The sequence below is a fragment of the Schistocerca americana genome, chromosome 8 (genome assembly GCF_021461395.2).
Source record: "Schistocerca americana isolate TAMUIC-IGC-003095 chromosome 8, iqSchAmer2.1, whole genome shotgun sequence".
NCBI classification, from domain to species: Eukaryota; Metazoa; Arthropoda; class Insecta; order Orthoptera; family Acrididae; genus Schistocerca; species Schistocerca americana.
The window spans coordinates 330,691,518-330,718,152 of record NC_060126.1 but is presented as its reverse complement, the minus strand read 5'-3'; the positions used below and the strand labels follow the sequence as shown (position 1 = coordinate 330,718,152).

General features: G+C 37.9%; 1 protein-coding gene across 1 annotated transcript in view; it reads left to right on the top strand.

The window, feature by feature from the left end:
* The window catches only part of LOC124545316 (protein rhomboid-like), a 124,460-nt gene that overhangs the window by 78,680 nt on the left and 19,145 nt on the right, over positions 1-26,635 (top strand). Inside the window, exons 6-7 of the mRNA XM_047124218.1 lie at positions 9,328-9,541; positions 21,349-21,462. Of these exons, the coding sequence (XP_046980174.1) occupies positions 9,328-9,541; positions 21,349-21,462 (328 nt within the window). The remainder of the gene's footprint in view (positions 1-9,327; positions 9,542-21,348; positions 21,463-26,635) is intronic.

Sequence of the window (26,635 nt, the reverse complement as noted above, 5' to 3'; positions counted from 1 at the left end):
AAGATCTTAAGAGATGGAAAGGAGCCACCGTGATACAACAACCAAGCTAGAAAACTGCTGCAGAAGCAAAGGGAACTTCACAGCAAACATAAACATAGCCAAAGCCTTGCAGACAAACAAAAATTACGCGAAGCGAAATGTAGTGTGAGGAGGGCTATGCAAGAGGCGTTCAATGAATTCGAAGGTAAAGTTCTATGTACTGACTTGGCAGAAAATCCTAAGAAATTTTGGTCTTATGTCAAAGCGGTAAGTGGATCAAAACAAAATGTCCAGACACTCTGTGACCAAAATGGTACTGAAACAGAGGATGACAGACTAAAGGCCGAAATACTAAATGTCTTTTTCCAAAGCTGTTTCACAAAGGAAGACTGCACTGTAGTTCCTTCTCTAGATTGTTGCACAGATGACAAAATGGTAGATATCAAAATAGATGACAGAGGGATAGAGAAACAATTAAAATCGCTCAAAAGAGGAAAGGCTGCTGGACCTGATGGGATACCAATTCGATTTTACACAGAGTACGCGAAGGAACTTGCCCCCCCTTCTTGCAGCAGTGTACCGTAGGTCTCTAGAAGAGCATATTGTTCCAAAGGATTGGAAAAGGGCACAGGTCATCCCCGTTTTCAAGAAGGGACGTCGAACAGATGTGCAGAACTATAGACCTATATCTCTAACGTCGATCAGTTGTAGAATTTTGGAACACGTATTATGTTCGAGTATAATGACTTTTCTGGAGACTAGAAATCTACTCTGTAGGAATCAGCATGGGTTTCAAAAAAGGCAGTCATGTGAAACCCAGTTCACGCTATTTGTCCACGAGACTCAGAGGGCCAAAGACACGGGTTCACAGGTAGATGCCGTGTTTCTTGACTTCCGCAAGGCGTTCGATACAGTTCCCCACAGTCGTTTAATCAACAAAGTAAGAGCATATGGACTATCAGACCAATTGTGTGATTGGATTGAAGAGTTCCTAGATAACAGAACGCAGCATGTCATTCTCAATGGAGAGAAGTCTTCCAAAGTAAGAGTGATTTCAGGTGTGCCGCAGGGGAGTGTTGTAGGACCGTTGCTATTCACAATATACATATATGTCCTTATGGATGACATTGGAAGTTCACTGAGGCTTTTTGCGGATGATGCTGTGGTATATCGAGAGGTTGTAACAATGGAAAATTGTACTGAAATGCAGGAGGATCTGCAGCGAATTGACGCATGGTGCAGGGAATGGCAATTGAATCTCAATGTAGACAAGTGTAATGTGCTGCAAATACATAGAAAGATAGATCCCTTATCTGGGAGTACGCATTAGGAGTGATTTAAAATGGAATGATCATATAAAGTTGATTGTTGGTAAAGCAGATGCCAGACTGAGATTCACTGGAAGAATCCTAAGGAAATGCAATCCGAAAACAAAGGAAGTAGGTTACAGTACGTTTGTTCGCCCACTGCTTGAATACTGCTCAGCAGTGTGAGATCCGTACCAGATAGGGTTGATAGAAGAGATAGAGAAGGTCCAACAGAGAGCAGCGTGTTTCGTTACAGGATCATTTAGTAATCACGAAATCGTTACAGAGATGATAGATAAACTCCAGTGGATGACTCTGCAGGAGAGACACTGAGTAGCTTGGTATGGGCTTTTGTTACAGTTCCGAGAACATACCTTCACCGAAGAGTCAAGCAGTATATTGCTCCCTCCTATGTATATCTTGCGAAGAGACCATGAGAATAAAATCAGAGAGATTAGAGCCCACACAGAAGCATACCAACAATCCTTCTTTCCATGAGCAATATGAGACTGGAATAGAAGGGAGAACTGATAGAGGTACTCAAGGTACCCTCCACCACACACCGTCAGGTGGCTTGCGGGGTATGAATGTAGATGTAGATGTAGATGTAGATGTATTACCTTGCCCCTGGTAATTATGGTTCTGGTTGTTGTTATTGTTTATATAGCCACTGCAGTCATTCGTTATCATACCTAGGGTGGTATCTGTTGTCATTCTTGTGCAGTCTTTGTGCATATGATTGTTTTTGTTGAACATGTCCATTACTGTCACCACCTGTTGATGTGCCAGCATGTGATGCACTGCCATCATGGTGTGAGCCAGCATTGTTACGGTGATAGCTGCCATGTCCGTTATGCCTATCATTCTGAGTTTCTTGGTACTGGCTGCTATTTATTACACCCTCTTGTATCAAATCAATACTGTATAGCACCAAAAGAAAATTTTCTATGTCCTTGTCTGGATAAATAATTAATTTTTCTCAGATGTTGGGTGGTAATTTTGCCTTTAACAGCCAGAGCACATCTTTCTGTGCCACCGGCTTGCCCCAATACCAAAATACCAGTGTAACCCTCCTAGTTTTGGATTATACTGTTCCAGCAAAAAGACCTCTTTTCCTAATCTCTCTTGTACTCCTGACAACCAATATTTTGACAGGAATGCCTTTTCAAATTGGCTATATGTATCATAATTCTTGATAGCTTCTGCTGCCCATAAGGCTCCATTGCCTTAGGCCCTCATCCATTAAAATACCCTTGAAAGCATTATCTGCCCCATCACTCTCGGTGATTGTTGTATCTGGGGGTCCTCTCTCTGATACTGTTCGTAAATTGATCCTGCAACTCCCGGATCAGATTCATACCCATCACGCATGTGTATGTCAAGCTGCAGTGCGCTATGTCATTGTAGTGGTAATGTTTCCATAACGCAATGAATGTTCTGGATTTGTGTTGTGATTTCTTTGTGCCACTTTGGTATTTCGTCTGTGACAACTGCTTAAGCTGCTCTATCTTCGTGGCTATTATTTTCTTAGTTTTACTTAATTCTGTGGCTTCTTTTCTGTTAGCTCTGGCTGCCACGCTCTTTATTTCAGATTTAATACGGTCACCTGTCATTTTGTCCTTTTCTCTCAACCAGTGATGGAATTCTTTATTTATAGTCTCACTTTATTCAGCTATTTTAGCCGCAGCAGGTGGATCTGGTTCTAAAGATAAATTATTTACTACCTGTGCTAATTGCGCAATGGACTCTTCCATTTTCTTTTGTGCCCTTTGCACTGATTCTATCGTCTCTTCAATGGTTTTCTGTGCAGTTTGCACAGCACTGACATCACCCATTAATTTAGTTACTGTTTTGGCCAGGTCTTTAGAGACCTTTTGCATTGCTGAGACTTCTTTTGTAATAGTTTTGAAGCCAGCAATCAATTTCGCTGCTAGTGCTTCATCGCGATCTCTTTTTTTTCCACTTGCAATTCATCACATTACCTGTTTTGTTCCATGATTTGCTTTATGAGCGCTTTATCACATTCTCTTTCCCTAGCAGCTTGTGCTTTTTCATTTTCTCTTTCTTTTGCAGCTTGCACTTCATCGCGTTTGTTCATCATGTGCGCCATTCTATCTAATAAAGCTGCTAAAGTGTCCGCAGTGAGTGCAGAGCATTGTTGGGCACCCCCTGCAGATGAGGCTGCTCAGTTATACCAACTACTGTATTATCTGGCTCAGTTTCAATTGCTATTGAGCCAGTGACAACATTGGTAATATCTTCACCGGTAGTTTCTTGTACAGGGTCCATGTTTGTGAATTTACCAATTTTGCTCATTTTACAAACAATTATGCCTAGAGAGGGTACCCTCCTTCCATCTAACCTGAATAACTATACAAAACTTTATAGACACAACAATGAAATTACCTAACTGGCAGAATAACAAGATAACTTTAAAATAACACATGAAAATTTACTAATAGCTGGTGTGCAGCTTAGCGATAGCTCAAATTCTACACTGCAGTGCAGCAATAGCTATACTATTCTACACTGAGAGTGCAATAAGATGATTCTACTGACGATGAAATGATGTGACTATGCATGGCAAAAGTATTGCAATATACTGCAACAGCAACATGCAAGCGACTGTACCTTTTATGCAGAACTGCACACGGATTGGAGGTGAAGCTCATCATCTATGACAGGAATCTATTTTACACTTCAACATCTATTTCCTCAGTACTCCACCAGTGCAGTTGGTTCGCGAAAAATAAAACAAACAAAAGATTAGTACATTCATGAATTTTAGTTCTGGCCCCACAGTGGGTGCTAGTTGAATTATTATTTACAAAAAAGAAAGTTTTCTCTATTTGTGTGGCAGTCTTTAGTGGTAACTGAAATATAAATTTTGATAAGAGGAAATTAACTGCAGTGCTGTTAATTAAAAGAAGAAGCCAACTAAAAAAATGATAAGATAAAATTATCACAAGGCACAGATAAATTTACCACTATGAGAGAAAAAAATAATAATTCAAGATTTTGTCTAACTTGCTTTGATACCGAGTAGTGGACTGACTATGCACATCATTTGTTGGACATACGCTGACCATTAATATTACGTGTTATGCACATAAGTGTTGCCTGGAAACTGCATTTACAGATCGACTTAACAGATTTCAGGGACGCACAAGTGGCTACTAAAAATTCAAACATCAATGTTGTTCGGCAGCGGCCAGCAAATGATATGTCGGCAGTCTTGCAGTTCTCCTAGCTGAAACATAGATAAGTTGGCATGCAAGGTTAATGTTGTTGAAGTGAAAAATTGGTAAATCACAACAATTACTGATATATTGATGATACTTTTACATAGATAAATACCTTATACACCTTGAAAATATTTTTCAAGTACAAAATTATTTGAGAGAGCAATCATTAAGAGAGAGAGAGAGATATCAAGAGAGAGTGAGCCAGATGCTGCTTATGTTAATAAACAAATAGACAACTGAAGGCAACTTTACTGTCATTTTTCCTCAGTCTCTTCCTGTTCTGGAAGCTTCTTGCATGGAAAAATGTTTGAGAGACTTTGCTGTGCTCCTTTGCAGTGCAGCTTATTGCATAAAATTTGATTGTCGATGCCTGTTGCGCTGCATCTGATGCATCATTTGCCAACTGAAAAATAAAATTGCTCTTTCATGTTTAACAATTAATTACAATTTTACAGTATAAGGCAATTTAAAGACAATACATGGAATTACTACAAAAATACAGTGTTTCTTACGTAGGTCTACATAAATTAGTTTAGTTTTGGGGCTTAAATTTATTTACACATTAAAAGAAATGTTTCAGTAACTTAGTTTGTCAAGAATAATAAATGTTGACCAGAACTTATCTTCATTTTGTTGCTTTGCTGCAGTTGATGTTTCCTGTAAGTTTCTTAAGTGACAATGGCCAGAAGACACCATGGTTCTCAAATGATATCAAAAGTCAGTTATTGTCAACAGGTGTACAATTTATTAAGTCATGGAATGCTGCTCAAGGTGTTACATTGTACTGGGCCTCCCAAATGATTTCTTCTGGTCTTATATACTCTTGCTAACAATTGATGTAATATTGCGTATAGTAAATTCTGTAATTAAAATCACAGAAGTTGTTGATAGTCACAAGAAATGTCATCATCCAGTGGGTAAAACTGAAATTCATGAAATGTGATACAAAGACAAAGACATCTTTTGTTTTCATGGAAAAAATAAGTGAAATGATATGAATAAACAATGCTGATTGCATTTTTTTAAATTACACTGAAACAAAATTATCCCAAGCATTCCTAATATGTTTTCTGTTTCAAATACGAGTACATTATTTTTTTATTGTTAACGTAATTCAATATATAATAAAGCAGCCCAAATGAACACTTTGTTTACATTGTTAATCTGGTTTCATTTTGTGAATTACATTAATTACAAGTTAGTTAGCTGTTGTTACCTTATCCAGTAGCATAGCAAGCTGACAGTATGATACACAGAGTTGTTACAGGTTTCAAACATTATAATTACAGTATATTTGGTATCTCTTTTGTTACTCAATTTTTTGTAAATGAAAACTCCTAATCGCAATTAAATGATCTAACAATACATGTTACTGCCATTGGATGAAAGTAATATTAATGAGTACATTAGTATGAAGTTGTTGAAAATTATGTTACAAAGCTCAAAAGGCAAAATCACTTAAATGAGACCTACTTAGTGGTATAATAGTTAATCATTCAATCCAAGTTAGCTTAGAAATTTTATGAAAAATGAGCTGTTACATTTCAGTCCTCTACTGTGACTTCAACAGAGGCACACTGCTGTCACATATAGGTCTTATAACTTGCACATTAATATTTTATGTGGCTCTGGGAAGTGTGCCTTGTTCTGAACTTTGGACATTTTTTCCTTTTTTATCACTGACCATAAATACATAGTGGCAGTGATAGGCATTGCAGTGTCTACAGAGGATGAAAATACCTGGAATGCAGTCGTGTATAAAACATGTGACACTGTAATTTATGCAGTGCTGTAAACCCACATGGATTCAGAAATGAATTAGGAAATCTAACCGGCTATAATAATTTTTCATTCAAGTTACAAATTCTATTACATCTTTCAGAATGGATCTTTCACTGTGTAGTGGAGTGTGCACTGTTTTAAAATTAATTCACAGATTAAAAATGCGTGTCAGACTGGGGTTTGAACTCAGAACATTACCTTGCAATGTTCCATCGAGACATAACTTGGAACATCCCCTAATAACTTCCCTTTCTCTTTTCAAATTTCACAGAAGCTCTCCTGTATAACTTGCTAAACCAGCATTCCTGGGAAAAAAAGAAGAGTGCAGAACCCCAGCCTAGAGTTTGTGTGTAGAATGAATCTGTCATTCTCCAGTGGAGTGTGTATTGTTTTGAACCTTTCTAACAGAGTAAAACTGCATGCCAAATTGGGATAAAAACCTGGAACCTCACCTTTCTCAGGCAATGTTCATAACAACTGAGATATCCAGACAAGACACAACCTGCCCTCAACTTTTTTTAAGTTATCAATCTATTGACAGGTTTGGTGATGTCCTTGACATCTCTCTGTATTGTGCTAGGCCTTTCAAATTCTATACATCTATTACACCTTCATCTATGCTACACTGTTCTGCATATTCCCATAATTGTCTGATCATACAATTTTACATGTCTGATCTCCATCCAGCATGAAATTAACTGTTCCTGGATTGTGTTTTTTGAATAGCATGATATAGCACCACATCTTGCATACTTCCAGTTTCTCTTTCTCTGTTTTTTCTTCCATATGGTGCTATCTTCTAGACACAGAGTTTCATGTATTTCTTCTTTAATATTTCTTGAGTTTCTTCTTTAATGCTCTGAAATAGTTTTTCAGAAATCATCTACATCTACATGTAAATTTACATCCGTACTCTGAAAAACATTTTGAACCTCCTGTTGTATCAGATATTAGGGCTTCTTCCTGTTCCATTCATATATGGAGCACAGAAAGATTGTTTAAATGCATCTGTGCATACTGTACTTAGTCTAATTGTCTAATATTTTTACCATGATCCAGTTAGTCTAATCTATTTAATACTGTTCTTGCAGTCCATATGAGAGTGTTATGTAGGGGTCTATAATATATTCCTTGATGCATCACTTAACCTTGGTTCTATAAACTTTCTAAGTAGGTTTTCATGGGATAGTTTGCATCTGTCTTCAACAGCCTGCAAATTCAGGTATTTCAGCATCTTCACGACACTCTCCGATGAATCGAAGAAACCTTAAGCCATTTGTGCTGCCCTTCTTTATATCCATTCAGTATACCCTGTTACGCCTATTTGGTATGGGTCCCACACACTTCAGCAATATTCTAGGGCAAGTCACACAAATGTCTTGTAAGTAATCTCTTTTGTAACTGACTGCATCCCTAGTATTCTAGCTATAAATGAGCTTATGTGATTATTTCATTTCATATCCTTCCAAATTGTTGCACATAGGTATTTCTCTGTGTTGACTGATACCATTTGTGACCCACTGATATTATAATGATGGGATACTATGAGTGCATAATTGTATGTTTCACAACATTTAAAGTGAGTTACCAATCTTTGCACTTCTTTGAAATCTTATCAAGGTCTGAATATTTTTGTAGCTTTTCTCAGGTAATATGTCATCATATGTAACCACATCATTTGCAAAAGGAAATTATAATGAAATCCAGACCTTTAGCTGCTACAGGCATTGATAAAGATCAATGGGGACAGCTGAAAAATGTGTGCCCCCATTGATATTTATCAACACCTGTAAGCAGCTAAAGGTGTGGATTTCATTATAATTTTATTCTTTGAGAGCTCCAAAATCACCGATGGTATCTGTACGGATACCAGCTTCATATTCATTTGCAAAAGTCTGAGGTTGCAATTAATTACATTATACTGGATAGTAAAATATTATTCAGTGTAGAGAGAAACTTTTGACACTGTAATTACAACATAAACCAAAGAAAAGGGCTACAATTTAAAGTAGGTAAAAATGAAAAAATATAATTAAAAACGTATGTTTTCATGCACACAGAAATTGCACAATTTACTTAGTGGCCATCTTTCTCAAATATGTGATTACTTAACAGTAGTTATACTAATAGCTGCACTATAGAGTCTTGAAAATGCCACCCACAAAACATGTGGGATGATACTTACATATTTGTACATACCACAACAGAACCTTTGGTATATTCAAATAGGAACTGTGTGTCAATGCACATGCAGCATCCACTGTCAACTTGTGTGTAGACGAGGAACTTTTCAGCATGGAAGGGATGATAGCTGTTAAAATTGATGGGTTTGGTGGAGAAATCTTTAATATACCATAAAACTGCAATTATTCCACAAATGATATTAATCACAGAAAACCCTTATATTCTACAGTAGAATACTATTCAAATGTGTGGGGTCCACATCAGGTATGGCTAAAAGGAGACATCAACTCTACAGAAGTCTGCCTTGGTAGCTGCCCAGTCAGCATGGCAGATTGCTAACCACAGGGACCCAGGTTTGATTCCAGCTGGATCGGAGATCTTCTCTGCTCAGAAATTGGTTGTTGTGTTGTCCTTACGTTTGTATCATCATAACTGACATTCAACTATTGATGTGGCTGTATAGGCATATCCCAGAAGCCAACGAAAAAAAAAAAAAAAAAAAAAAAAAAAAAAAAAAAAAAAAAAAAAAAAAAAAAAAACCATGAATTTGCCTTGATAGAGAATGTAGTGAAATTGCTGAGAAATCTCATTCATTGGACACTTGAATAAAGACATGTTATGTCTCTAAAAATATTATATACATATTACCAACAACATATTTTCAGTATCCTATGTATTGCTCTGTAAATGCTATTACACTTCCTTCAACAAGCGTTCAACAAGCAGTTCTTATTACTGCATTACAGTTTCTTATAATTTTAATTTGTATTTCATGATACATTAAGCTATATGTTTCCCCTTTGTCTCAGATGAGTTTTTGTTTTCCACAGGACAACACACCTAATTGTTAATGTTGTAGTGCAGCTTCTGCTGGGTGTGCCCCTTGAAATGGTCCACGGAAGGCGGCGGATGCTGGCAGTATACTCATCTGGAATCATATTTGGTGCCCTCCTCACATCTGTTTTTGATCCAGTAGTCTTCCTTGCAGGTGCATCTGGAGGTGTCTACGCTCTTCTGTTTGCTCATATAGCTGCTATTTTCTTGGTAAGCAGCTCTTTAAGGATTTTAGCAGATTATTGTATATGTGAGTCTTTTTCTTGAAATGGTGAGAATGTGATAAAGTGCATATAGTTTTCTCTGTGACATATAATGAATTATTCTGTTTGTGAGAATTATGTGATATGTTTGTGCAGTGACTCATATTTATTGTGCCACACTGATTTTTCAGAAGTACTTAAATTGATCTACATGTTTAGATTATTTGCCTCTTACTGCTACACAGAGGATCCAGAGTTTTTTTCTGGATTCCGTTCCTTTGTGGAAGAACTGGAACAGCATATACTCAGACTTCTGTTGACAACTGAGGACCTACTCACAGGAGAAGTAGTGGCTCCACTTGGACAACTGATTTTGACAGCCATGAGAGTGATGTATGGATCACATGACCCTTGAATACCATCACTTAATGGTGGCCTAAGCAAAAGATAAGCCAGTTTCCTAAAATTTCATGATTAAAGAGTTCAGTTTAATGTGTTTCACAATTCCAAATTGTTAATTTGTCAGGGACAGATAATAAATTTAAAATTGCCCATGGCTGAAAAATGAGGAATTTTTACAAGGGATTGCTGGATACTTGTCCTGACATGACTTAATGGATTTTGTCAGGGTGACCATAGCAATAACCAAACTAACAATTATCAAGCGAAAGGCGTTATATCAAGCTATGTTAGTGTGCAGAAGTACGTATTCATCAATAGTGCAGCTTCCATTAAACTTTTCCGTGAGAAAAATGAAATAGATGTCAGAAAAAGGAAATATCATATTGTTAAAACATTTATCAGTAGTCCTATAGAATCGTAACGGATATTAAACTGGGAAAAGGAAGAAAGAATTTGTGTTATTGGAGCATATACCAAGCATCTTAATTTTGATTATTACATTGTACTAATTGCATCTAGTGCAGATAAATACATAAGCAACGAATGGGACAGCTCAATAGAGTAAGTCTAAAAGTAGGACTGAAAATCATTTATAATAATCATCACATCAAAAAATATTACAATTTTAACAAAATCTTTTTTAGGAATGGGGCTGCATCAGTTTGAAACGAAAACAACTATTAAAAGCAATATTTCAGCTGTCTTTGTAGCTGTCCTCCTCAATTTACTCACCCTGAAGAGGTCTGCTGCTAAGATAGCTGAACAGTTGGTGTTAATAGTGGAACTTTCTGGCTGATTAGATTGTGATCCAGATCAGAAATCGAACCTGGAACCTTTGTCTTGTCTCAACTATGTGAGTACCATACTTCACTAACACATACTGAATAACATACAAGACAGCAGTTCTAATAATTCATAAGACCACAAATGAAATGTTTTAAATTTCATTGCACAGCTGGGGGTGGAGAGTACTAAAAAGTTAGTAGAAATAACTCGTGAATGATGGTGTGTTGAAATTTCAGTGCAGATTTGTCCATGGCTTGGAGGTAGAGGTTAGTGTTGCTGTCTCTTGATCTTGGAGCTCCAGGTTTGCTTCTCAGCCAAGTTGCAGATTTTATTCACTTGGGGATGGGGTGGTTGTATTGTAAAATGTAAACTTTCATGGCCCAAAATGTCACAATTAATAAAATATTCTGGGCTACTGTGCCGTGGTTGAATGGATTTCACTTTGAAGCCTGACGTTTTGTCACCATTTGTAGAGGACATTTTTCAAGGGGGAATGTGGCTTTGTGGAATGTCTGATTCACACCCTGGCTCACTACTGACTACAGCAAAATTCCTCTTTTGCGAGCTCCCGTGCAGTGGAATGACGTCACATGTTTTGAATAAATGAGCACAATTGGCCATTGTCGCTGTTGCTATCATCACATGGTGGAAGACTGGTACAGCTGAATTGGATTTTTCCTCCTAGTGTTGCAGAACTGTTAAATATTGTCTCACACTATGTATTTCAAAAGGAATGAAGAGTTCTATGAACAGCCAGATGGTGTCGCTATGAGGTGCCCCTTAAGCCTGGTTACAGTGAACTTCTTTATGGAAAAATTTGAGGAGCAGGCACTGGAAACTGTGAACAATAAACCAAATACCTGGTTCCATTACATGGACTATATGTTTGTTCTGTGGCAGTATGGTGAGGAGGAACTGGATTGTTTTCACAAACATCTGAGCAGGATCAATCCAAAGATTCAGTTTACCAAGGAGGAGAAGGAGGCAGATGGAAGAGTAAATTTTCTTGATGTACTAGTTTTCAAGAAAGAAGATGGTAGCTTGGGCCACATGGTTTACCAGAAACCCATGCTCACAGACCATTACCTACACCACCCACAACAAAAGTGAGGCATCATGGAAATGTTGGCAGATAGAGCAAGGGAAATCTGCAAACCAGAGCTGCTAGATGTAGAATTAAAACATCTCACCAATGCATTGCTCAAGAATGGTTATTCGTTCACTGAGGTGAAAAGAGCATTGAGGGGTCACGTCCCTGAATGGACTGCATTTTTAGCATTATCTTCACCCTCATAGTGCACCTGATCTATAAATGAGAGATAGTTCAAAATTCTTATACACAGTTAGGGTCATTAGTCAAAGCATTTCCCAAAAAAATCATTGAGATATTTATTATATTTTGGTACTGACAACAATATTTATAATAGTATAAAAAATAGAACACTATTTCATTGCAGTACCGTTTCCTTTGGAACCACTGACTGCGCAGATTGGAAAAAGAATGTGTTTTATGTCTCCAATTTCCTTCCTTGATGCTGATCTCTGAAAAAGTCAAGTGATTTATTTTATTACAATGAAAGTATTTAAAAATGTAGCTCAAATATCACCAACATCATCATCACGTTATAGATTTTTCAGGAAATATTAGGCAAGGGAGGTAGAGGAGGTCATTCTAAATATCTGTACCAATTTTTGTGAGTTAAGCTTCAGCCATTTAGGAGAAAAATGTACCTGAATGATGAAAAGACAAGTTTTTGGTAAATCACAAAAGGAGATTTACAGATTTATTAACTTACCGCTATACTCATCTAGAACATTCCAGCTGCATACTCCAGTTGTCCTCCTGTTTCCTTATCCTCCATACTCCTTCTCTTCATTCTTTTCTTTATCCTTGACTCCTTGGTAGCAGCTTCTGCAGCTGTCTCTGCTTTGGTTTCTGCTGGTTTATCAATAGCAGTTATACCTGAAGTCATATTCCATCCCATCCAGATGTTCAATTTCTTCATAATATTGATCCTTGAAATTCTACCATTGAATGTTATTATTGCATCCATTACACCAATCTTGAGCACTGTCAGCTCAACAACTACAGTTTTGGGTATTGTCTCCCACATACAGCTGTTGAAGCTTTCATTTGCATTCTGAGAGAGACTATGCATACATTTCCTAAGTAGATTTTTATTGGTTAGATGTAAGAGAGGGCCTGATAAATCAATAAATATATATAGGCCTAATTTCCTCCATTACAGCAAGTGGTAAGGAATGCTTGTTGGTATATTGTATACCTGTAGCATTGTTCAACCAGTAGTTGCACCACGAATCTTTCCCTTTTGAACACAAACCATACTGTGGGTTTCATCTGTAGACACTGTGTGAAACCATGTTGCCCAAACAGCTCATCTTGTGTTCTCCAAATCTCCCACATTTCTCCTTATTGCTAATCCATAATATTGAGTCAAAGAATCAATTTCACTTTTCGTAAGACAACCTGGACCACCTACGCATTTTCCATCTGACAGTTTTTTTCCTCTGAAGTCTTTACATAATTTTCTGTCAAACTCTCATTCTTTTTTGTACATGCCCAACACGTTCAAGCTTTTCTATCAGTGTGTCCCCATATGGTCTGTCATTAACAACAGCAGTGTGTCCTTTACAGTCTCCATACCCAAGGTAGCCTACATACCTCACACCATGACTGACCTCTGATCTTCTAAAAATGTTTAGAACTTCTTTTGTTTCCATGTTTCCACTTGAGCCATCAAAGTTCTTACACAAACATGGGTGCCAATAAATTTACTTGAACAACCCTGGCAGTGCTTTGTTAGACATTCATGTCCAGTATCTTACCAATTTCAATAAATGTGGCAGTTACAGCCCCATTCCGAGAAGTATGACCTCTCTTATCCCAAAATCCATCAAATACTGCTACAATGTCTGTATTCTCAGACAAGGCTACTGCTTCTTCCACTGCTCTTTTCATTGAATGTTCACTTACACAACATAAAGCATTATGTAGTAATTTATTGTATCTGTCAAACATCAGTGGAGGTGGGGGCAAATCCATCTCTGCACAAAAAGTCTGGTCACCTGTCCTTCCCCTTCCAATACATCACATTGCATAAGCAAGCTGAATATTTACACTGTAATGTCAACTCTCAGTTACTGGTGATGTCATAGTATCACTGTACATCCTACATGAGTTACAGGCAATCACTAACTGACTTGAAAGACCCTTCCTTGCTGAAATGTCCTCAGAAACATCAATACTATCTTCACAATCGCAGTACTTACATTTCACAGCACTCTTCAAAAGTCTTGATTGCATATTTAGATTCACAATAACATTTCTGTCATTGCTGCTCATGATAATATTAAACTTGTTCTTATTACATTCAGAAAGTGAAAGTTTATGTCTAGAAGCACTGGCTGTAGACACAATTACTGCAGGTGACTTTTGAAGCAACTGATGTGTATTATTCAGTTGTGTTTGGAACTGGTTGTGTGCAACTTTTGTTTGGGGCTAAAAACATATGAAATTCCGAAATAAGATCTTTGTTTACATTCGAACCATAGCCTTCTAGACATTCTTGTACTTTGGTTCCAGGTGTCAGTGCCTTCTAGAATACACCCATGTTAATGATCTGCAACTAATGATGGAAAAAACAGAAGAACAAAATAATGCATCATGTATTCTGATGCACTTCAGACTGACAGATGGGTGTGGCCCCTGCGCAACATTATGTTCAACCACAATTTTAGAATGAACAGAAAATGCTAATGCCCATAAATTATACATTTTTGAAATCAGCATGAAATGCTCTTTGCTATGGACCAAGAAATTTTTTTTCAGATTTTTGGTCATTTTTACAACCATGTCCCCTGACCACTATGTAGAAATTATAGCAATGGACAGTGCTGGTGAAATCAAAAGTTTTCCTGTCATTCATCAAAGATGTGACTGACTACATAGAAAAAATTCTAAGAAAGTGGAACATCACAGTAACCTGCACACCTACATGGAAGATCACCTAAAGATCACCTAAAATCAGTCAAGGTGGCTCACCATCTGCTGGAAGAAGCTAGAATTTATAGGATTCCATGTATTTGTGGGGAGGTGTACATGGGTACTACAAAAAGAATGGTCAAAAAACAACTTGAAGAGCACAAGGGCAATTTGCAGAAGAGGGGAGACTGACAAATGAGCTGTTGTGGAAAATGCCTTACAGCTAGGAGACCACCACAGTCCATTTGATAGGACTCAAGTATTGGCAGCTGCACGCGGATACCATGAAAGGCTATACAGAGAGGCTATAGAGATTGCAAAACACCCCAGGAATTTCGATAGGTATGAGGATGGCATGAAATTGAATGAAATTTGGATTCTGGTGCTGAAGAAGATGTGTACCAGTCTTCCACCATGGGATGATGGCAACAGCGAAAGAATACAGTCGCTAATGGCCAATAGCGCTCACATATTCAAAACGTGATGTTAAGCCATTGCGCAGATCACGGAAGCATAATTTTGCTGTAGTCAATAGTGAGCAAGGGTGTGAATCAAACATTCAACAAAGCTACAATCTCCCTTGATAATGTCCTCTGCAGATGGAGACGAAGCATTGGGTTTTAAAGTGAAATCCGTTTGACCACAGCATAATAGCATGGAACATTTTATTAATTGTGAGGGTGGTTGCACTGACCTCCTCATTTCATCTTACCTTCTTGCACATGCAAGATGCCAAAGTGGCATCAAATAGAAAGAAATGCAGCAGGCAGTCGAACAACTGCAGAGGGCTGTTCCTGTCCAGATGTATCATGTGATGATTTAATTTTAATTTAGATACAAAATCAAATTGGAGCAATGCAGGAGTAGGTTTAGTAATGAATTAAAAAATAGGAGTGCAGGTAAGCTACTACCAACAGCATAGTTAACACATTATTGTCGAGGATCAGTTTGGATTCCGTTGAAATGTTGGAACATGTGAGGTAATACTGACCCTACGACTTACCTTAGAAGATAGATTAAGGAAAGGCAAACCTATGTTTCTAGCATTTGTAGACTTAGAGAATGCTTTTGACAATGTTGAGTGGAATACTCTCTTTCAAATTCTGAAGGTGGCAGGGTTCAAATACAGGGAGTGAAATGCTATTTACAATTTGCACTGAAACCAGATGGGAGTTATAAGAGTCAATGGGCATGAAAGGGAAGCAGTGGTTGGTGAGGGAGTGAGACAGGGCTTTAGCCTAGCCCCAATGTTATTCAATTTGTATAGTGAGTAAGCAGTAAAGGAAACAAAAGAAAAATTTGGTGTAGGAATTAAAATCCGTGGAGAAGTAATAAGAACTTTGATGCTGATGACACTGTAATTCTGTCATAGACAGCAAAGGAGCTGGAAGAGCAGTTGAGTGGGATGGACAGTGTCTTGAAAGAAAGATATAAGATGACAATCAACAAAAGCCAAACGAGAATAATGGAATGTAGTCAAATTATATCTGGCGATTCTGAGGGAATTAGATTAGGAAATGAGACACTTAAAGTAGTAAAGGAGATTTGCTATTTGGGGAGCAAAATAACTGATAATGGTTGAAGTAGAGAGGATATAAAATGGATACTGGCAATGGCAAGGAAAGCGTTTATGAAGAAGAGAAATTTGTTAACATCAAGTATAGATTTAAGTGTCAGGAAGTCATTTCTGAAAGTATTTGTATGGAGTATAGCCATGTATGGAAGTGAAACATGGACGATAAATGGTTTAGACAAGAAGAGAATAGGAGCTTTCGAAATGTGGTGCTACAGATGAATGCTGAAGATTAGATGGGTAGATCACATAACTAATTAGGAGGAATTGAACAGAATTGTGGAGGAAAGGAGTTTGTGGCACAACTTGACTAGAAGAAGGGATTGGTTGGTAGGACATGTTCTGAGGCATTGAGGGATCACCAATTGAGTACTGGAGGGCAGCGTGGAGGGTAAAAATCATAGAGGGAGACCAAGAGATGAATACACTAAGCAGATTCAGAAGGATGTACATTGCAGTAGTTACCTGGAGATAAAGAAGCTTGCACAGGATAGATTACTGTGGAGGGCTACACCAAACCAGCCTCTGGACTGAAGACCACAACAACAATTTAGATTTCATCTTTGGTTGGTCTGATTGAGGGCACCCAGAGTTATTGATTTACAGTTCTGTTTTATCCACAAATTAACCTTACCAGCAGGAGTATACAGACTTCGTGTAGCAGCAATTGATAATTTGTCAAAAAACTCAACTGATTTTCAGGAAATACATTTTGGACCCCATAATATATAGTTTATCTGACCATTATGGTCAAACAGCAGCAATAAAGCATCCCTATCACTCAGGTTTAATAAAGAAAGGAAAAGGTCAAATTTCACAGAATTGTAAAAGCTGACACACTTACACAATTCAGAAAGAATTTACAGGATGAAAAAAAGGGAAGCAGTTTACCAAGAACATGGAGATGATTCATTCTTTCCTAAAATATTCTTATAGCATTTTCCTTTACAACAGGTGAGGGACATTTAAAGTGGAGGCTGAAAAAAGGGCGGTTAACTTTTGGCATAACAATATCTTGAACTGAAACTTCCTGGCAGATTAAAACTGTGTGCCGGACCGAGACTCGAACTCGGGACCTTTGCCTTTCGCGGGCAAGTGCTCTACCAACTGAGCTACCCAAGCACGACTCATGATTTTCACTCTGCAGCGGAATGTGCACTGATATGAAACTTCCTGGCACATTAAAACTGTGTGCCGGACTGAGACTCAAACTTGGGACCTTTGCCTTTCGCGGGCAAGTGCACTGGAAAAACAGAAACTGAATTGCAGTTGGTGAGACATGCATTGTTAAAGAGACAAATGGTTAAACATATATAAAAGAAGCATTCAAGATAAAATTTTCTGACAATGCCCTCTTTCCTCAATAGAAATGGTGGTTTGAAACTAAGAACAGCTTGGGACCCTTTCATCAGAAAGCTGAAGCAGACATGGTGGGCATGCAACAAACCCATTGCCTTGTATTACGCTGGACTGGGTACTAATGACATCACAGGTAGTTGCTTGGCTATGTAAGGACAGCAGTGGCAATCATAGAACAGTCACTACTTGACAGTGGCTGGGGAGCGCTTGACTGTTGTGAGTAGGAGCTTAAGGAAAAATTATTAGAATGTATTGCCATGAAACCATGCAATCTTACACTCCATAATGGTATCTATGGTTAAGAAGAGCGTTTTAGGGATGAACTCCTTATTTCACAACCACAATACTAGAAGTAGAAATAATGTTCATATAGACTATGCGCACCTCTCATGGTTCTGAATGGAATTTTATATTCTGATGTAAAAGTTTGTAAAAGGTTGCCAGTGGATTCAGGAAGCAAATTCTTTCTATAATGTTTCAGAACATTTGAACTTCAGAATGTAAATTATGCGTAATGCTAATATTTCAGTTAGCTAGATCCTTACTTTGCCAATATATGACAGCTGATAGTTGTCTGTGAAAAGTTAAATAAATACTTTGTTAAAAGAATTAGATAAAAACAGGAGATGAGTAGTGGAAATGGAGGAGCAGTGGCTCTTTCAAAGTAACTGTTTTCCTCCTAACATACGTGCATGAAGTAATCTAGAAGTAATTAGCTTAACTATCAGTTTGAGTAGAATTACACTAGTCATAATTGTTGTTGGTGTACTTTGCCAAAGTATATAGCAGTGGTTGATTCTACCTGGTAATGTATAACTTGGCTTGTTACACATTGCTGAAGACTTTTTCATGAGACTTACAGAACATGACGTGTGAATGACTGAATGAATAGTACTAACTAAAAATGTTGTTGTACTTGATTAATTAGGTCATCTATAACAAGTTTTTTTGGAAAGTTAGGTGCAAGATTCTGAGTACTTTTAATGGGGTGCATCTGGCCCAAAAAGTTCTAGCAAACTGCACATTATATGATACACATTTGGCAATATTACCATACTCACCTCTTGTGAGGTCGGTTCTGCCAACAATGTATCTATAAACAGCCTAGGCGAGATGGAAGTGTTTGACAAACAAGTTAACCAGACCCATGCTCAGAAGACTTGTAGAGATGTTAAATATGCCATGGGACAGCCTGGCAAAATTAGAAGTTAAACTGAAGAAATTTAGAAGTCGCAACTGCAAGGAATTGGGGGTTTACAATGTTGTAAAAAAATACTGAGGGACTAGTGCTTTGCTTAGCCCAACAGCAGCTGGGCACTGAGCATAAAACTGCTGAGATGGATTCAGGATAGCAACTTGCATTCGTCCTTGCAGATTGTTTTCTGCAACCAATGATATATTACATTTCTAGAATATGACTAATTCTTTTTCCAAGCTAGGACCTGGTAATATTAGGTCTGCTAAGTGAATTTCACTGTCAGAGGCAAGATAATCATAAAACCATGGATTAAGGTATCTTGTCACTAAGGACTTAAGCACTCAAATTGGTTGTGGTGGCTCGGCATTTTTAAATCTGCTAACCAAGCTTAACAGACCTCGAATGAAGTTTGTGAGCCATATAAATTCCAACTCCAAGATTATAATATTTAGCTGAAGAATACAGATTGCAGAAAATGATAAACCACTAACAGGTGACAAAAGTTTTAGCTTACAGTGAGGTTTTCTTAAATTCTGATAAATGATGCTGATGTCTTTCTAAGTTTATCTTGCCCATCTCTCACTTTTCTGTGTTCTCATCAAATGCAGGAACACCATTTGGAACTGCTTTTGTTGCTAAACCAGGTGCTGTTGCTATGCTTGCAAATGCTTCTGAAGAAGTTTTAGTAGCTCAGCATCTGTAGGCTCTCCATTGTCTAAACTCCTCACAATTACTGCTGTAAGTTGGAACTTACACTGTATTGGTGTTGCACAAAAATAATCACATATAATGTTAAAGAACAAATATTGTAACACTGTATGGTGGACAACTTAAAAGCCTGAGGAGGGCTGTCAATAGTAAATGATAAGATGGCCCAATAGAGAATTCTGTGAGTTGTCAGGCATTGTTAGTTGCAATGTGTAACTGATAGTATGACATGTAGGGCTACTTGCTCCATACTTCAGATCTCATATGTAATATCTACTCTGAACTTTTTGAGCTCCGATACATCACAGTGAGTTCTTTATCAACTAAGTCATGTTATTCAAAACTTAATAGAATTAGTTTTTCCTGCTTTCATCTTTGTATATTGTAACATCACTGCTGTGAATGTGAGTAAATGTGATTATTTAAAACTACTAAACAGTAATGTTCACTTTGAAATCTCATTGATTAGTCGCACCAAACATGAATAATAAAAAAATTTCCTCCACTGTTTGTACTAAAAATTTAAGCTGAAATTAATAACAATGAAAATGTCAGTTAAGTTCTTGGGTGATGTAAACTTGGTAGTAGAATTTGATACTCAACTTTTAGATCTTCCTATCTGCTTTGCTGTTGATTTCCTGTGGTCCATAAAATGTTTCTGTAAGGAACTGCAGTAATCTTGCCACATCATGAAAATCATCAATGAAAGTTCAGGAGTTGCAATGAATTCTTTTATTACTCTGTTGGTGGTGTCCGGTAATGAACAATTGGCATTACAAACTGGCTACATTTTGACTCTCTGAAAACTGACAACAATCTGCATAATGACAGTGCTGTTGCACATCTATTTATACTTTCAGTAACAATCAGTAGTATTGTTTAAGATGCAAATTTACAAAATTACAATATAAAATTAATACACAGACATAAACTGTGGACAGAGTAATTTAGGTAAATTATTTCCTGGTGAGTATGTATAGGTAGTTTGTGAAATAAACAATTTAAAAATGTGAAACAAGATAATATACAGAAATTAACAATGCAAATTACATTTGATTAATTTATTAACAAAATATTTGTGTGTCATTTTCCTAACATACATTGGAGTTACAAATTTAATTTGTTTTCATTTAATGGTAGCCATATAGTTCAAAATGATTGCTAGGGCTGAAAATCAGTATGTTTACATTTATAACAAAGGATGGCATAATGTCTCTTTAATTACAAACAATGTTGCAAGTATTTTACATTGCTGGCCTAATGTACTGCAAACTTTCATCAAATAATGTGTACAATGCAAACAGAATGTGAGGAAAACACAAGTACTAGTGGTAGTCATTAAAGAATTCAGCTAATTAGTGGCTTCAATGTTAACAAAAATATTCCTACTAATTACAGAGTGTGGATATTAAGAATACTTTAATTTTATGTGGTCATGAGCTTTCTATTTGATTTCTAGCCAGAACATCCTTGTTAATCCACATAGTAATTATAACAACATAATTTGTATCAAACTGCAATATTTGACAATATTTTATACTCATATCTGAGGCTTAAATGGCTCTTCAGAGGATGTTCTGGAACAGTATTTTAATATATTAATTCTCATACTTACATCCTTGAAAAAATATTATTTTATTTTGTTTCAATTTCAGTTTTATTTATTCTTCTGTTTAAATTTTTTATGGTTTAACAGACATTTCTTCTGCTTAAGTTTCCATACATTGTTTCTTAGTTTTAAGTTTCATTTTGACTAATAAATCATTTTTTATTTTTTTCTTCCAGAACTGGAGTGAGATGAAGTACAATACTTACCAAGTAATGATACTAACAATAATAATTTTATATGATTTCACTGTGGCAGTGTACTATAGGTATTACAATGCTGGAGATGACAAGGTATGTACACTGAATGAACCTGCTTCTTTCCACATTACCCAATATTAGTTTTTGCTAATTTTCTGTATTACAAATTTATTACCCTGGAACAAAAAAGCCTGTCAATGTAAAGGAATTTTGCATGTGTATCACTGCATGAACAGTGGAAAGCAGCAATTTCACACAGCACAGATGCAGTGCATATTGTGTTTGCATATCAACATTTCACAAATTTCTAAATGACAGAAGAATGGAAAAGAAAATTGAGGATGTGTTAGAAGACAATCAGTTGGCTTTAGAAAAGGTAAAGGTACCAGAGAGGCAATTCTAACATTGCCTTTTATAATGGAGGCACAAGTAAAGAAAAATCAATACACATTCGTAGGATTTGTTGACCTGGACAAAGTGTTCAACAATGTAAAATGGTGCAAGATGGTCGACATTCTGAGAAAAATAGGGTCAAGTTATAGGGAGAGATGGATAATATATGATATGTACAAGAACCTAGAGGGAATAATAAGAGTGGATGACAAAGAATGAAGTGCTCATATTAAAAAGGGTGTAAGACAGGTATGTAGGTTTTTGCTCTTACTGTTCAATCTGTATATCAAAGAAGCAATGATGAAAATAATAGAAAGGTTCAGGAGTTGAATTAAAATTCAAGGTGAAAGGGTATCAGTGATACGATTCACTGATGACATCGCTATCCTGTATGAAAGTGAAGAAGAATTGCATGATCTGCTAAATGGAATGAACAATCTAATGAGTACAGAATATGGACTGCGAGTAAATCAATGAAAGATGAAAGTAATGAGAAGTAGCAAAAATGAGAACAGTGAGAAACTTAACATCAGGACTGATTGTCACAAAGCAGACAAAGCAGATGACACTAAGGAATTCTACTACCTAGGCAGCAAAATAACCAATGACAGATGGAGGAAGGAGGACATAAAAAGAAGACTAGTACTGGCAAAAGGGGCATTCCTGTCCAAGAGAAGTCTACTAGTATTGAACATAGGCCTTAATTTGAGGAAGAAATTTCTGAGAATGTATATTTGGGCACAGCATTGTATGTAGTGAAACGTGGATTGTGAGAAAACTGAAACAGAAGATAACTGAAGCATTTGAGATGTGGTGCTACAGACAAATATTGAGAATTAGGTGGAATGATAAAGTAAGGAATTAGGAGGTTCTGCACAGAATCAGAGAGGAAAGGAATATATGGAAAACACCGATGAGGAGAAGGGACAGGATGTTAGGATATCTGTTAAGACTTCCATGGTACTAGAGGTAGCTGTAGAGGGCAAAAACAATAAATGAAGACAGAGATTGGATTACATCCAACAAATAATTGGGAATCAAACAATGAAAAAGCCAGGATCTAATGTAACAATATTATGAGAAGGAAAGTTGCTGCCCACCATATAGAGGAGATGCTCAGTTGCAGGTAGGCACAACAAAAAGACTTTCACAATTAAAGCTTAGGGCCATTGGCCTTCGAAAAAAAAAAAAGAGAGAGAGAGAGAGAGAGAGAGAGAGAGAGAGAGAGAGAGAGAGATACACATACGCGAATGCACACACACACACACACACACACACACACACACACACACACACACACACACACACATGACCGCACTCTCAGGCAACTTCCTAAGGCCCATAAACATAACCACCCAGGTTGCCCATTGTGGCTGGGTACTGTGCCCCCACTGAAAGCATCTCTGATCTTGTAGACCAACACCTTCAACCTATTACCCGGAACCTATCCTCCTACACCAACCATATCCTCCACCGACTCTCCACCGTTCCTGACCCTTTACCACATGGTGCCTTTGTCATCACTACTCATGCCACCTCTCTGTACACTAACATTCCTAATGCCCATGGCCTTACTGCTATTGAACACTACCTTTCCCAAAGCCCGACGGATTTCTAACCAACAACCTCCTTCCTAGTCACCATGATCAACTATAGCCTCATCCACAATTACTTCTCCTTTGAAGGCATTACCTACAAACAAATCTGGGGTATGGCTATGGGCATCCACATGGCACCATCCTATGCCAACCTATTCATGTGCCATCGAGAGGAATCCTTCCTAAAAACCCAGAACCCTAAACCTCTCACCTGGTTCAGATTCCTTGATGACATCTTTGCTGTCTGGATCACAGGTGAGGACACCCTATCCAAATTCCTCCAGAAGCTTCTCCTCCCCATTTGCTTCACTTGGTCCTACTCAACCCAACAAGCCACCTTCCTAGATGTTGACCTCCACCTTGAAGATGGCTACATCAGTACCTCCGTCCACATCAAACCTACTAACCACCAACAATACCTCCACTTTGACAGCTGCCACCCATTCCATACCAAGAAGTCCCTTCCAAACAGCCCAGCCCCCCATGATCATCACATCTGCAGTGATGAGCAGTCCCCTCTCAAAATATACTGAGGGTCTCACTGAAGCCTTCACTTACTGTAATTATCCTCCCATCCTTGTACAAAAATGAATCTCCTGTGCCTTATCTTTCCTGTCTCACACCACCTCCCAATGTCCCACCGTCCGACGACAAGACGAGCATTCCCCTCATAGCTCAGTACCACCAAGGACTGGAGCGACTGAATTCCATTCTCCACAAGGGTTTCGATTACCTCTCATTCTGCCCTAAAATGAGAAATGTCCTGCCCCTATACTTCCCACCCCTCCCACAGTGGTATTCTGCCATCCACCAAACCTATACAATATGCTCGTCCCCCCATCGTTACACAACGCCTGCTCCCAATCCCTTACCTCATGGCTCATACCCCTGTAATAGACCAAGATGCAACACCTGCCCCATACATCCTCCCACCACCACCTACTACAGTCCAGCCACTAACATCAACTATCCCATCAAAGGCAGGACTACCTGTGAAACTGGTCATGTGGTCTACAAGCAAAGCTGCAACCACTGTGCTGCATTCTACGTAGGCATGACAACCAACAAGCTGTCTGTCCACATGAATCGCCACCAACAAACTGTGGCCAAGAAATAAGTTGACCACCCTGTTACTGAACAAGCTGCCAAACATGATATCCTTCATTTTAATAACTGCTTCACAGCCTGTGCCATGTGGATCCTTCCCACTAACAGAGCTTTTCTGAACTGCGCAGGTGGGAACTTTCCCTGGAATACGTCCTATGTTCCCATAACCTTCCTGGGCTCAACCTTCATTAGTCACTGTATTCATCCATCCAGCCCCTTCCCTGTTCCCATTCCAGCACTACAAAGCCATAATTCCACCACCACACCCAGTCTTTTTTCCACCACCACACCCAGTTTTTTTATTTCTCTCATTTTCCGCTACTCCCCCCCCCCCCTCTCCCCATCTCTCCCATAACCTCTGTCTAACCTGCAGCACTTCACTGTCCACCACCCCACCATACATCCCTCCTCCTCCTCCCCAGCCCAGCCTCCTCCTTACCCCTACCCAGTCACCACTCCCAACATGCACTGGTGTTGCTCGCAGTGTGGTTTCAGTTGCCTGAGGCTGCAATCATGTGTGTGAGTTGCATTTACGTGAGTGTGTGTGCGTGTGCATGTGTGTGTCTATTGTTGATGAAGGCAAATGGCCAAAAGCTTTAATTATGTAAGTCTTTTTGTTGTGCCTATCTGTAACGCAGCAGCTCTGATATATGGTGAGCAGAAACTTTCCTTCTCATAAAATAACTGAGGATGTAAGTTGCAAGTGCTACTCTGAGAGGAAGAATTTGGCACAGGAGAGGAATTTGTAGCAGGCCACATCAAACCAGTCAGAAGAATATTGGAAAAAACAACACTATCTGGTTTTGGTTTTGGATATATGATGCAAAAAAGTCACAAGAATCAGGTAACATGTTAAAAAAAAAAAAAAAAAAAAAAAAAAAAAAAAAAAAAAAAAAAAAAAAGAGCAATAATGCAAACATCTTCCTATAAACATCTGGTGACAGTGATGTTTACATTGCACTTTTTTTCATAATGGTGAAAATCCAAATGCTGTATATCTTTGTTGGAGACATTAAACAAATTAGATGTTTAGCAGCTAACACATTGATACTAGGCATGTTAGGAGAATGTGGACTGGGGCATAGGAATGAAAGGGGATGTTATCTCATAGAATTTTACACATAGCACAATATAACCTTTTGCAAAGACACTGTTTATGGTTGTATATAAGGAAGAAACCTGAAGATGACAGAAAGCTTAACATAGATTGTAGTGTGGTAAGACAGAGATCCACGAATCAGGTTTTAAAATGTAAGAGATATCCAGAAGCTGATGTCAACTTTGATAATAATTTATTTGTTATGAAATACAGACTGAAGTTGAAGAAACTGCAAAAAGATCAGAAATTAAGGAGACAGAACCTGGATAAGCTGAAACAAGCAGAGATTGTTCAGAGCTTCAAAGAAACAATTAGAGATTGTTCAGAGCTTCAAATATAGAGTGAGTAAGTGACTAATTGAAATATGGGAAATAATGCAGTAGAAGAGGAATGAGTTGCTTTGAGAGATAAAGTGGTGAAGAAACAGAGGAATAATTAGACAGAAAGGCAAAGCCCAGCAGAAACTGTTGGATGAGATAATAGAAATCTAGGTTTTATGGTTTTATGAGATAGAATTGGTAACCAGTATTCAGCTTCAAAAGGCTTCCTCATGGAACAGAGAGGGATAGGTTGGGAAAGGTTAAGAATGAAGGCCAGGCCACTCAGACCAGGATGAGAAGGAATCCACTAGCAGGCCAAATACCCTCATACTTCATGAATAATATCTCAGTCCCACTACCGAAGAAGGCAGATTCTACCAGATTTATTACCAAATAGTTAGATTAATAAAACATGATTGTGAAGTACTTTTCTGAGAGGATATGTAGCCTTATAAGGAAGAGAAACATGGATAATAAATAGTACAGAAGCTTTTGAAACAAACAGCTACAGAAGAATGCTGATGATTGGAGTGGTAGATGAAGTAACTAATCAAGAGGTACTGAATGCAATTGGAGAGAAAACAACTTTATGGCACCACTTGACTAAAAGAAGGGAAAGGTTAGCATGGCACACATCATGGGGATTCAAGGAATTTTTAATTTTGTAATGGAGGGAACTGAGGAAGATAAAAATTGTCAAGGGATACCAAGGACTGAATATAGTAAGCAGACTGTAATAGACATGGGAT